The sequence below is a fragment of the Fundulus heteroclitus genome, chromosome 24 (assembly GCF_011125445.2).
Source record: "Fundulus heteroclitus isolate FHET01 chromosome 24, MU-UCD_Fhet_4.1, whole genome shotgun sequence".
Taxonomy (NCBI): domain Eukaryota; kingdom Metazoa; phylum Chordata; class Actinopteri; order Cyprinodontiformes; family Fundulidae; genus Fundulus; species Fundulus heteroclitus.
In genome coordinates, this window is record NC_046384.1 from 451,612 (window position 1) to 465,525 (window position 13,914).

General features: G+C 42.1%; 1 protein-coding gene across 3 annotated transcripts; it reads right to left on the reverse strand.

Annotated features, from left to right (window-relative positions):
- On the reverse strand, nt 1-8,732 carry LOC105918785 (transcriptional-regulating factor 1-like). Of its 3 annotated transcripts, XM_036128140.1 has the most exons (14): nt 8,664-8,732; nt 6,665-6,819; nt 6,122-6,580; nt 5,271-6,032; nt 5,109-5,155; nt 4,915-5,026; nt 4,362-4,680; nt 4,204-4,285; nt 3,984-4,123; nt 3,775-3,878; nt 2,604-2,655; nt 2,419-2,504; nt 2,218-2,331; nt 1-427 (listed from the first exon to the last, which is right to left on the reverse strand). In XM_036128140.1, the coding sequence occupies exons 2-14, from the start codon at nt 6,788-6,790 to the stop codon at nt 392-394; spliced, it is 2,439 nt and encodes an 812-aa protein (XP_035984033.1). In that variant the 5' UTR covers nt 6,791-6,819; nt 8,664-8,732; the 3' UTR covers nt 1-391. The 3 variants fall into 3 exon arrangements, with proteins under 3 accessions (XP_035984033.1, XP_035984034.1, XP_035984032.1); XM_036128141.1 differs by lacking the exon at nt 8,664-8,732 and having other exon boundaries at nt 4,915-5,023; nt 6,665-7,016; XM_036128139.1 differs by lacking the exon at nt 8,664-8,732 and having other exon boundaries at nt 6,665-7,014.
- Nucleotides 8,733-13,914: the final 5,182 nt, after the last annotated feature.

The following is a 13,914-nucleotide window of genomic DNA, read 5'->3' on the forward strand; positions in this document are numbered from 1 at the left end:
AAAGTTTCAAACAAGCAGCTTGCTTGGCCACATGTGCTTGCTTTATTAACTTGTCGTAGCAAGAAAAAGACAATGTTGTGCAGAAATACATCAAACAAATCAGCTGCTACAGTTTACTGAAATAAAACTAAGACTCCTTGGTGAAGTTCACCTTTAAAACTGCACATGAAAACGGTTTTATAGATACAATAGTATATCTGAGTGGAGGACAGCTGGGAATAAATACAGATGTGGTCATTTAAAAACATTGTTGCATCACCGAAGTGAACTACATTTAACCAACAAACCCGGAAGAAACGGCCTTACATATAATGTTTTGAAAAGAAAATCTACACGTGTGGGTTTCTGTCGTTAAGTAGTGTGTATCCTGAGAGGTTGATGGTCCCTGGCTTCATGAGGCCTTCTGGGATTTTGATGCCTTCTGACCCTGAAGACAGAAAAATATGAATAAGACATTTGAAAAAAGGAATTCGATGGAGATATCAACATAATCCTGACTTTTTGTGAGAAAAACTAAGAACCCACTTGTCTTATCTTTGGAACCTGTGCAAGTTCTCCAACTACTCAAGCTTGGACTTGTTCTTCTGTAATTACCTCACTTGTACCTTTTTTTTAACTTCATTTACACAAACTATTAATTGAAAGGAATCCAATTAAAGTCAAATTCTGTAGCATTTATGGAACGGTGACAGCAGAGTGCAGCTTTTTGAGGAAACCTAGATGAGTGTAATGGAAATAAAGTCAAATGAGGTGTGACCACACATACAGAAAGTTGCTGGCTACTTGAAATGTCATGTAACAGTTTGTTCAAAAGCCTGACAGCGTTGACAGGAAGTGGGCATCCTGTGTGTGTTTGACATTGTGTGTCTTCTGTTACAAGTCTATGTGGAGTGATAACAGGAATTTGGTTTCAGTGGTTTTCATATGCTCAGCCTCTAGTTTCATTTATGTTCACTGACCTGAAACGCTGTACCAATAGACGTTATGGGAACTCAAAACTCTGTCTCACATTTTACTGACACAAAGCAGGACGAAGTTCTTCCAAAACGTCTGTGTGGACGTCTGTCTGACGGCTCTTTTGCCTTTTGGACACGGGAAGCTGAGACCCGAAGGCTTTTCCTGCATTCAAAGAACCTCTGAGGTGTAACATTTTCCCACAAAAGTGTCACATACCAAAGCCAGGTCTCACAAGAAGCCACCAGGTTCAAAATCGGGTCAGAAGGGCAGGCTCAAAAAGACATGGTCAGTAAGTTCCAGGCGAATGTCGCGAACGTCGTGAACGGTCCCGAAGTCCCGGGGCTGGAGCCAAGACAGAATCCTGAGGCAGGATCTAAATCAAAGTCCATTGTTGGGTCAAACTCTGACCCAAGGCCCAAGACCAGGCCATCTAGTTTTAAGATGGGGTTAGAGAGCCAATGCTTGTTTGTTTCTTCAAAAGATCCACGAGTCAGGTCGCAGGACAACACAGGCAGTGAAGGGTTCTAAGACCAGACGAACCAGGGTACAAGTGTTGAGCCAAGCCCTCATATAAAGATCCAAGTAGGGTCCCGACACATTTTCAAGACCCTTCAAGTCAGGTCCTCAGACAAGATACCTGTCTAAAGCTAACTTTAAAGGAAAGAGCAAGTCCAAAGTGTTGTTCCAGGGTGAAGCAATAAACTGCTGCTCGTGTGCTGGTACTTTCTACTAGAAGAAAACAACGGTGACGGGCCTAAAACCATTTTCTGTAACAGCACCAAGTCCCTTTTTCTCCAAAATAGAAAGTACTCTTCTGTAGTCTCGTGTCTCTGCTCCGTCTTCTCTAGCCCCCGGTGAGTTGTGGCAGATGGCCGTTCACACAGAGTCTGTTGGCACGTTTCTTCCTGTTGAAGGGAGATTTCCTCTCCACTGTCACCACATGCATGCTCGGAGTGAGGGATTGCTGCAAAGTCAAGGACTCGATGCAATCTGACGGGTTTCCTCAGATAGAAAACTTGACTAAAGTTCTTTGAGATGACGTGCTGTGACCTGGCGCTATATGAATAAACTGCATTTAATTACGTTAATAATCAAATATTCACCCTGTGTTAGCTTAGCTACATCTTAAAAACACTAGGATAAGTACTTAGCGAGCTAGCTTCCACACAGCTGACATGGTACATTTTTTTTCTCATTGTTTTCTAAAGACGATTGAAATGTTTCAGCCGTCAATCGCGATAAACTTCACACGTTTCTTACATTTGTTTCAGGCAGACTGACGGTCAGCTCAGTTGGAGTCTTTACAGCCAGACTCAACTTCTTCTTCCACAGGTAATAATACTCAACACACTCGGACAGGGACTTGGACCGAACCTGAACACGAACAGACAAAAAAACGGGTGATGTGATAAGGTGCCGAAGCCAGTATCCACGGAAAACCGGTGAGAGATTCAAACTCACAGCTTTCTGGATGCTGCTGAAGTCTTTGCGACTGCTCTGCAGGGATTTGACCAGCAGCTTCTTCTCTGCTGCGCTCCACCGAACACCTTCAGTACACGGTTGGTGTTAATGCCACATGTGCTCGCTGCATTGCTGCGTTCATTCATACATTACAGAGAGAGGCTGTATGACACGGCTGAACTCACCAGGTTGGTGGGGGGAGGTTTCAGGACTTGATAACAGCTTCTCCACCGTTAGCTGTGAGAAAGAACAGATAAATGCAACAATTAGCCCTGTTTAGACATCCAGGCACACCCTAACACCACGATGCGACCGGACAGAAGCCAAAACAGAAGAAATTAACCATTTTATCGTCATTTACTGGTAATTCCACTGCAAGGAAAGACTGGCAGGTGGAAAACGGCCCCCCTGTCTTATCCTAGTGTCTTTTTAAGCATTTTATGAATCAACAATTTAGGCATAAATGAAATAATTAAGTCTATTTTCTATTTTAGAAACGTTTTCTAGAAGTTGGGCTTGTAGTTTGACAAATACATAAGTTATTTTGCTGGTGTTTAAATACCCAGTAATCATTTGTTACTTTTCTTTTAAGACATGTTTGTCTTTTGGTTATTTTGTGTGTTTTTGTTATGATTTCTCATGTTTCTGGTAGTTTTTTTTTTTCTTGGTGTTTTTCTGATGTATTTTTTTGTTATTTTCAGGTGTCTATATTTGCATCATTTCATCGTGGTTTTGCATCCCTTTTATCATTCTTTTATCTCTAGTTGAGTTGAGTTTTTTCTCTTTTTGAGGTGAGTTTTGGCACTTTTGGCTTTTGCAGCGTCTTTTTATCTGTCTTTTCCTAAATTCAAATCTCTGTGTCTGTTTTTTTTTTTTTTTCTTTTAGGACGATTTTTGGGTCTCTTTGTGTTGTCGTTTTTACTTTCTCTTTGTGGAAATGTGTGTGTTTGTATTCTTTTTCTACATGTTTGCTACATTTCTCATTGTCTTGATGTATTTTTAACCTTTTGGATAGTTTTAGATCTTTGTGTATTTTTCTTTTGCATTTTTCTGTAGATATATCTGTGTCTATGTTTGAATATTACTGCTTTTTTGCCAATTCTTTTGTTGTTTCAGTCTCTTGGTGTTTTTTTTATAATAAATATTTGTCTTTTTGGTCCCTTTTAACTAATTTAAGCAGCTTTACAGATGGTAAGAGTGTTCTATCGCCTTGGAGCCCTAGAAGGCCTATCAGCCAAACCATCTTTTGCGTCACGATGGTCCTCTTCATCATGATAAAACTGCTGAAAACAAATTGACAAACCATTTTTACAGACAAAGACCAGTTTCAGAAGCCAACAGACTGAGGGGCTTTACCAGGAAGTCTCCCTTGCACTCTGATAGCAGTTGGAGGGCGTACTCTGAGCTGGCACGAGCTCCTGGTACCACACTGGACCGAGCCATCATTAGCAGAGCCTCCACTGTAACAGTAGAATAAAAAAAAAAAAAACATTTAAATGTTTAACCCAATAACCAAAAAAAAGCTGTTTCTGAAAGTCTTGATGTTTTATTTTCATGTATATGACCTCTCTGCTGGTTGACGGGACGCTCCAGCTCATCGTACGGCGTCCACAGCAGCAGTGCATTATGGGAGTCAGCCCGGGCATATTTTTTATCCCGTAAAGATGGGATCTCAGCCTGGAAGTTCTTGCCTAAATTGATCCTCCTGTAAATGCAAGCTCGCAGTTGGTAATGTGCACCTTCAGTAAAAAAAAAAAAAGATGGCTTGAGAGGTGGAATACGTACGGTTTGATATCGATGTTTCCTGATGCTAGCTGCTCGGGCGAAGGATGGGCTGTCGCCAAAGAAAGGGGGCCAGCTACTTCACCTGTCCATCAGAGACACACCTTAACACCTGGATGTTGTCCACTCTGCCTTACCGCTCAGGATCTTTCAGGACTTACCGTGGAGCCGAATGGGCTCTGCTCTCTGCTGCCCCCTGAGGGCGAGGGAGCAGTACAGCCCCGACCCAGCCCTCTCAGGGCATAGCACTGGGGGAGGGATGTAGTGACCTAAATCAGCCGTGGTACACATGTCACCATCCTTGTTCCCTGCAGAGCCATCCTGCTCCCTCAGATGCATTAGGCTGCGATAGAGCACAGCGCCCCTGTAGGCTGGAGTGGGTATGACACCCTTCTTTTGCCCGGACCTTTCTCTGGTTTGGACAGGCACGGAGACGGGTATCACAAAGGATACTGGGCTTTGAGTGGGTGGGGAGGTTTCCTAAAGGACAACGAAATTAAAATCAACTCTCAACACCTTTTAAACTGTTATTTGTATTTTAGCCACTAAGGGGGGGGGGCAAGCTTCCCCTAAAGTTATACACATTTGCACGAAATGCCATTTGGGACCTTAATGTGGACTTAATTACATTCCAACACCTAAACTGTGTTTAAATGTTGCGACTCCTTATATCTATATATAAAAAAAAAAGAATGACTCAAACTTAGTGTTGACCTTTTTCTGCCTCGTCGGCGATCTGAAGCCGCTGTGGGAGCGCATGTGGCCATTTAATGCTGGCAAACTCTTAAAGTCGCGTTTACACACTGTGCACAGGAGCCGGCACCTGCTGTCAGAAACACAACATGCAATTATCTCCATTTGAGACGTCACTGGCTTGACTGGTGCCACCAAAACAACATCCAGGGTACCTAGTGTCCACAGCTCCAGGGGCTCTTCTGTGCGGCGGCGGTTTCTCCTAAATATCAGCAGGGAACACAGATTTAAGCGCATTAATGCATCTGCTCCTATCGGTTTTCTGGTTTCTTGCATCTTTTATTTTTAAGATGATACAAAACAGCATCATAACAAACCCAGTTCCAGTCTGCTGGGCTTTGGTTCCCTTTTCTCGGCCCTCTTCGTCCTCCTCCACACTCCTCCTTACAGCTCCGCCCCGCTGAGGGGCCCAGGGTCGGACCAGAACTGCTGCAGGGCGTCCCTCTTTCCTGAGGCGAGAAGCTGGTTTCAAGGGGGCTGGCGGTCGTCTCCTCCGCCGGTTCACTTTGACCCTGCAGGTGATGTTGGGTTCTCTGGTGAGGGTGTTGCTGAGCTTTGTCTGAGGATGGAAAGTAGCTGCTGGGTTCGTTCAGAGACAGGCCTGAGGTGGGATCCCTGTTCGGCTGCTTGGATGTTTGTTTGGGACCACCTGTCCGGTCTTTCCTGGGGTGCATCTGAGGGCTGAGGCTGGAGACTGTTGGGGTTTGAGGGTAGTGAGGACTGGGACCTGGGGTGGTCGGGCTACAGAAGGGCTGCTGGGTGTTGCTTCCAGGGTAACTTTCGTGGTAGAACTGGTTGTTGGGAAAGTCTTCAGCAGGGGGAGAGCTCCATCTCCCCATGGGATCTCCTGCAGAGGTGGACCCCAGAGGAGGGCACTGCACCTGGGCCAGGGTCGGTGACATGGGGTCCCACGGGTGCTGGCCCTGACCGGCCGGGTCGCTCTGGTCAAACATGCCACTGACGTGAATTGTGTGAGTGTTGTAGGCGTCGGTTGTCCTCTCCACTTCAGCCATATGGCGAGTGTCGCTGGTACCGTACGGGCTCTGAAGATGGATGTCCAGGGGGGACGACGACTGGTCCTGTTTTCCGGTTAGAAAGAAACTAATTATGGAGGGCGCCGTCAAAATTGCTGGCGCATCGGCATGCTCAGAAAGAGGATTTTTCTTACCTGGTAGGAAAAAACGCCTCCGTTGAGATAGCAGGACAGATCTGAGGACGCGTCACACTTGCTCCAGTCTGCATAATCCAACTCCGGTTCAGCATTTTGGCTGTAAAGGAAGTGCTGCGGTTGGGGGGTAAGGTGAGGGGAGGCAACGTGCGGACTGTGGAGGACTGGGGAGTTCACTTGAGGAGAACCAAGGTGATAAGAGGAGCCGACCTGGGCTGCGGGGTGGTGAGGAGAGGTTATCTGGGGCTGATAGAAGAGGGGAGAGGGGGATGCCTCCATCTGTGGCGACAGGTGGGGCGAGGTTACCTGGGGCTGTGCGAGGTGCGTGGAGGTCAGTGGGGATTGGGGGAACTGAAACGAGGATGGCTGGGAGCGAAGTCCGGGGTTCGGTGAGGAAACCTGTCGGGAACACATGTGAGGGGAGGTATTCTGGGGCGGATAAACATGAGGGGAGGTCACCTGAAACAAAAAGGACATGTTTGAATCTAGGCAAATACTTGAAATTTGTCAAATAGTCATAGTACTGGTTGATTAAACAGAAACCTTGGCAGGAGAAGGGCTTCCATGGTTCCTGAACAAGGAGGTGGAGAAAGGAGGGAGGGAGTGGGAGCGAGAGGACTGGTGGACGATGGAGGGGGACGATGCCGGGAAGGTCCACAAGTCAGACATGTTTTCACGCGCGCACGCAGCTGTGGATCCTGAGTACACGAGCAGACATGAACATGGTTATATGTGCAGCAGGTGTGCTCTCTAGCTGGAGGACATCCTTAGCAGAACCTGCAGAAGAGAAAAGGGACATTTACAAACATCATCCTACTGAGAGAACCTCTCGTCTCTAAAAAAACAACCCGGCTCAGCCTAGATTTAAAATAAGATAACATTTATACTGTAGAACGGACTTAACTGAATCACGGAACTTTAGTTTGCAAAGCTGCATGTGAAGGAGCCACGAGATTTCTGGAACAACGTCGTTTAGACAGATGAGACCAAAGACGACATGTTTGACCACAAAGCACAGTGCGACGGTTTGAACGGCGTATTAACTGGCAAGCACGGAAGTGGTAGAGTCATGATTTGGTCTTGGTGTCAGTCAAGCACGGCTAAACTTTAAGTAAGACGGCGTCTATCCAAACGCTGAAGCTCGGCCCTAACTGGGCCACGCAGGCAATGACGCAACGATGTTCTCCGCAAGGACGCAGGAGGCTGATGCAGTCAGACAGAGAAATACTGGTTAGAGTTATCACGGCTAATTGTGCTTCAGCGAGCCATCTGTCCGTCAAAAGTCACCGCCTCCGGTCTGACCCAAGATCCTCCACCAGCTGCCGGCTCAGCTTCCCCACCTCCAGCGAAGCAAAGCCTCGAATCTGGCTCACACCTACTGGTTTCCGCTCTTTCTCTACACCCACCTGTTCAGTAGAACCTTAGCAACACCACGGTTCACGGTTTTCGGCCACGTTGACCTTCATCAGGCTGACTCCCAGACACGCGGCATTACCCACATGCTGCGGCAACTGCAGCCCGTAATTGATCCGGTTGAACCATTTAAGATCTCCAACATCTGCTGACATCAGCAAGATCTAAAGCTGTTAGCGTGTGGAAACCAGAAAGCTTTCATATGCCATATATGGACATCTGAAACTCATTACCATTGCTAAATGGACGCTTATGAGTTAAATAAATTGGCTGTAATCTCAAAGGTTACGTCTCAGCTTCACTATATTGTCCATTTACAGATGAGGGTCCCCCATGTAGACAGCTGTTGGGACCCAATATGGAGTTTTTTGGGGGGGGAAAGCAAGTGCATTAGAGGCACAATTTTTAATTAACGCAAATAATTCAAGACATTAACCGTTCTAAGTCATAATGGGCGCCAACAAGTGAAGAAGAGCGTCTCGTTAAGCGTCCAAGTGGAAGCAGAAACTTTCCACTGCGTTTGGTGGACATCCGTCTTAACGCTGCCGTGTTTCTGACATCTGGTTACGGCACTGAGCTTTTATTAGCGACTAGATCAGAGCACATCTCTTATTGGCGCTGATAAACAGACCACACAGAAGCTGCATGTATCTGTATGACTAAGTGTGAACGTGTGATAGCAGGACACCACTAAGAATTCACACCCAGAAATGATGAAAAACTGCTTCCTTCTCAGCAGCAACTTTTTTAACTTTGTAAAAAAGCAGAAAAGTACATTTCATTTGAAAAACCCTGAACAATTTTGTTCCGTTTACGGCCACGTTCCAGATTTTTAACTCGCTTTAAAAAGGAAGCTGATTAAAATCTTGTCACTGTCAGAATTTCCAAAGGAACCAGCTCGTTGTAGACTTTAAAACGGCTCAGGCTGTGGTCTCGTCTACAACTTCTCTTTGGATATTTTCAGATATGCTCAAATGAACCGTAGAACATCTTGGTTTAAAAATACATGTAAAGCACATTTCACGAGTTATACACAGTTATATATAACAAACCAGCAGTAAAACAAGCTGTAAGTAACAATACCTAGAACACGAGAGCACACGCTAAAGTCCAAATGAACATTTCTCACCTGAAACATCACCGACTCCGACTTACTGACTCCGACTCGGTTTGTGTGAGTCGGGTTTTGTGTGTTTGCGTGTTGTCAGGAAGTGGTCACATGTTCTTCCTCTCTCTGGTCGACTCATTAGACTCTGAGCTTCTTCCTCATTATGGGGACTTTAGAGATCAACGAGCTCAAAAATAGAGCAGGCTCAAATTAAAATGCGGTTGAAAGAGAACAAAATATGTATACTCTGAGTATATATATATATATATATATATATATATATATATATACACCCAGTGCTTTGCAGAGGTATTCACGATTCATGATTTCTTACCTCCCAACCTGGAGTTAAAGTGGACTGCTCCTCCATGTTGAGTGATTTCTGCTTGTAAACAGCAATCCTTAAGTCTAACCACATGTTCTCAATCTGAGGTCCAGACTTTGACTAGACCGTTACAGCACATTGTGTCCTGCTGAAGGGTGACCCTCCATCCCAGTCTCAGATCACAGACAGACTGACTTATAGCTCAATGAAAACAGAAGACAGAAGCAAAACACTATGAATACGAGTACGGGCCGTATAAAAAGTATAAAATATCGACGCAAAAGGAACAGAAACCGCATAAGAAATATTGTGACATTTTGCCAGGAATGTAGCAGCAAACCAAAAAACATTTTGTATGTACAGAAAGGAATATGTAGCAGTGGGGTGTATTCAAACAATGCAATGGACCAGGTGATGGTGCAGATACTACTCAGTGCAATACGAGTTCTTGTCCAGAACATCCCCACAGCATGATGCTGCCACTGCTTTGTTTCACTGTGGGGACGGGGTTTTGAGTTGATGGGATGTGTTAGGGTTTAGAGTTAGGAGGCAGAAAAGTTACATTTTGGTCTCTTCTGACCAGATCACTCTGACCTCCATACATTTGGGGAGTCGCCCACGTGCCTTTTGGCAAACTCTAAACTTTGCCTTCTCAGTTTTAACACAAGTAATGCCCTCCTGGCCCAGCCTGGAGGTTCTGGTGGGCGGCCCTCTCTTGCAGAGGCGGGGCTTAAGTAAGTAAAACCCTGCCTAGTTTTCCTTCATTCTGTTCACTCAACCAGGTGATTTTAAAATGTAAACTTTAGTCCCTGTCTCTGCTGTGAAGCTGGAAATGTAAACGCTTGGAACTGATCTTTCTGGAAGCTTTTTATTTTTCGGGAACCTGTGCTCTCTTGACAGGTTTGTTGTGGTACCAGGTGCTTTCCATATGAAGATGGTGGAGTACCAAGAATTTGTACTCAAGTAAGAGCAGCACCACATAGTTTTACTCAAGCAAAAGTAAACGGTAGTCAGCCAAGCAATTACTCAAGAGTAAAAGAAGTATTCAGGAAGAAGGCCAGTCGAGTCCTGGGTAACTGATCGTAACAGCTGATTATTAAATATTTAAAAATTATGCAATCAGACAGACACAAATATAAGGTTATATGCAAATTCTGGTATTTTAATGACAAAATATCCACTAAAGACAAAAGAAACACTTTTTCTAAATCCTTTTTTTCCCCAACATACAACTTGAGAGCAATACTTACAACAGTTAATATATATATATAGTGTGTTAGAACGGTGTAAAGTACTTCCAGTGACAATATCTGCTGTTTACTGTTCATCGGACCTCCAAATGACTCACTGAGCTCAGCAGATAGAAAATAACAGTAAAATAAAACTTGTGTACAAATAAGAGTTCTCTCTTTGACCTAAATCTAGGTTTTTGTCTCTGTTGTATTTTTGGTTAAAACAAGTTTGTTCTTTATTCATGAAGTTACTCACAGCAGGTAGAGGAGCCAGAATGTTTTATCAAGAGTAGCAATACTTGAGAAATATTACTCAAGTAACAAGTACAGTGCGGTAAAACTACTCCTAAAAGAACATTTTGTTAAAAGGTTACTCAAGTAAATGTAACTAAGTAAATGTAACTGGTTAGTATCCACCTCTGTCCAGCAGCACAACAAAGATTTGGATATTTTTACAACCTCACCCATTGTGTGCACAGACTTGCCGATTACAGACCATTAAATCATTTAAATATACTAAAATAACTTTTTTCTTTTGTATTAAATACTCAAAACTGTATTGTTGCAATACACTAAGACAGACAGTAAAAATACAGCGAAAAACTATTTCCGGAACAGAACTATTGTCAGTCAAGAGGACGATTGACTCCGGAAACTTATTCAGGACGGACCAAAAGGAAACCCCGGTTCGAAACCTTTTATTTCAAAATAAGAGCACAGACACAACGCGGCTGGTATTAATCGAGATTCAGGCAAAAATCCTGTTAGTCAGTTTAAACATCTAAAAATATGTTCTATATCAGAACATCTGGTTTGATTAAAATTAAATCATTAATACACACAACTAGTGTGAACAAGAATATTTATTACAAACAAGTAAAAAAAAAAGTAAAAAAAAGTGTTCATATTTGCAAATGCTTTGAGATAATGTCATTTTCCAATACATAGGATTAATTTTGTCTGATGCCCCTAATTATATGATCATTTTTAACCCAGAGTTTATCAGTCTGCAGTCCCACAAATATAAAGGATTCTGTCATGCCCAAATTTTCCTATGTTGGACAACAAAGGAATTTCTTATTCTTACATCTACGATTTGCATTAAAAGTTACAGTTTGTAGCAAAAAAAAAAAAAAAAAAAAAAACTTTTTAAAAAACTGGAGCTAACCCAAGAATATTTACACCCAGAAAGCTTGAATAATCAAAGGTGTACGGACACTATGCACACAATTATTAACCAAATGAAGAAGGTAGCCAATAATAATAATAATAATAAAGCCTTTAAAGCATACATCTAGAGATTACATTTAAAATAGAATCAGCACATTTCCTCTGACTGAAGAAAAAGAAAAGATCAACATAAAAATAATAACATTATACAATACAATTCTTGTTTATATATATATATATATATATATATATATATATATATATATATATATATATATATATATATATATATACTGCAGCTTGAAATTATAGTTATTTGAAAAAAAAAAAACACAGAGCAAGAGAAAAACATTGTTTATTTTCTTGAATTCATGACAATATTAAAAATCACAAAATGTTAAAATATTCAACATGACAGTTATTTGGATTTATTTACATGTTTTCCACAAGCTCCAATTACTATAGAACTCACTCGTGATTTCTGGTCATATTTTATTATCTTAAGTTATTTAATTTAAATCAGATATTTTAATTATTTGTATTCTTGGTTGTGTTTGTGACTTTGTCGTTGTGTTTTTTATCTAAACATGTCTCTCCTGTAAATTAGATCTTAGGGGTCCGTTCTTCGTACGTTGCTTAAAACATCCAAGATCAAATGAGACATCCAAGATGATTTCATCCGGCTAATCATGATCCGGCTAATTGGGTTCTTCCAACACACCTGTTGTTTATGATTAGTATGGCTGGATTGAGTTATCTGAGACAACTGCGTTTGTTTAAAAGGGGAAATGTATCGATAGTAGAAACATTGATCAGCAGCGCTGCTATTGGCTGTTCAGCATGGCCAAAGAACGCCCACAGTTTTTCTCACAGGCAGAACAAGAGCTTTTAATGGAAGGTTATGCTGAATTTGAGTCATTAAAACACCTAAAAATCTGTTAAAGCCAGGAGAGAGGGCTGGCAAAAAGCAGCAGACAAATTAATGTGTAAATACTGTCCATGGTAGATGTTTCTATCACTTTCTACAGTATTAATTTTTGCATTTTAATAATCTCATATTTACTTTGTTCTTTTATATCAGAGCCTCCACGGGACCCACTAGAACATGGGGACAAGTAAAAGTGAAATACAAGAATATTCTACAAAATGGTAGCCTTTAATTATTATACTTGTTATATCAAGAGATCCAAATTTCAGTGTCTTTCCTTAGACACGGAAAGTAAAGGACACGTGCAAACTGGGAATTTTAACAAAAAAAAAAAAACAATCTTTATCCATAAAAAATGAAAATCTTCCTTTTCCAAGTCATCCACAGTTTACACGGTAAAACTGTATTGCTCCGTGTCTAGATAATCCAACCATAGTTTTTTCTAATACAATATACGGCTCGACAGGAAGCAAGCCTTTCAAAGTAAACTAAACTTCACAATAAAATGGCCCGAACAAATCTTCTTACTGAATATGATAAAAATAAAAAGCAAACCATCATACAAATAACTTAAAATTTTAGATTTATGGCTCCAACACCATGTTTTCCTCTTTAAAAGCCACTGTTAAATGATGTGTGTGTCTGTTTATAACAGCCACCAAGAAAAATCTCTACTTTGTCACGCTGCTCTAAAGGATCCTGTCTATTGCGCAATACGCGATTAATTCGAAAAAAACTCTGCAAATTATTCTTGCACCTTCCGCAACAGGTTGCAGTCGTAAAAATGGACATGGCTACGGCAGACTTCCCTATCTCCTCCGCTTATACAGCCGTGATCTAATCTTGTTTACATGAAATAAGCCTGCTCTGGAGCAGGCTCAAGCTGGCGCACTTGTTGCTATGACAACAAGTGCAGGATGTCTTTCGAAGAACCAAACGATCCAAGATCATGCCAAATCGTCAACAATGAAATCCTGCTAACTGAGTTAGCGACGTACGAAGAACGGACCCCTGGTTTCAGTGAAACAGCCCGTGTAAATAAAGGATAAACAAAAAAAAAAAAAACATGGGGCGGCTTTTACTCTGAAGGGTCGGAGCGGAAAGTGTTTCCTCCATCTAGGCTAACAGGCACCGCCGGTGTCCTCAGGCAGCGTCTCTCTGGTGCAGGTCAGCAGCTGCATTCTCCCTTGTTTACTCCTCCATTTAATTTGTAAATTTAACGCGACTTTTTGCGGCGGTGAACTTAATAGAAACGTTTTCCGGGCGTGGCGTAAAAACCGGAAGAGAACTAGCTCAATGCTAATGCTAACGCTGCTGTAGGGGCTCAGAGAAGGCGGAGCTAGGGTCGTTTAATGACGCACGTCAGCTTCAAAATTACTTTTATTTTAATAAAAAATGAAAAAAATATATAAGTTTATAAAAGTATAAGATGTTATATTTTAATAAATAAAAATCTTTATTAACGTAGTAGTCAGAAAATCAACTGATTTGAGAGTATATTTAGTTTTCTCTACCACTCCTGCCTATAAGTTTAGTTTAAATAAGGTCAGACCTGGATGTGATTTTTTTTATTTTTGTGTTTGCAGACGTGATGAAGCAAAAACCTTAAAGCCCCCC

Bases quoted from the DNA above. Each gene is read 5' to 3' on its own strand.
- LOC105918785 (XM_036128140.1), bottom strand. From the start codon at position 6,790: ATGTCTGACTTGTGGACCTTCCCGGCATCGTCCCCCTCCATCGTCCAC. The intron at 6,581-6,664 runs GTTTCTGTTTAA...TTTTTGTTTCAG, and splicing joins GAAGCCCTTCTCCTGCCAAG to GTGACCTCCCCTCATGTTTA. The intron at 2,332-2,418 runs GTGAGTTTGAAT...GTTCGTGTTCAG, and splicing joins TCAGCAGCATCCAGAAAGCT to GTTCGGTCCAAGTCCCTGTC.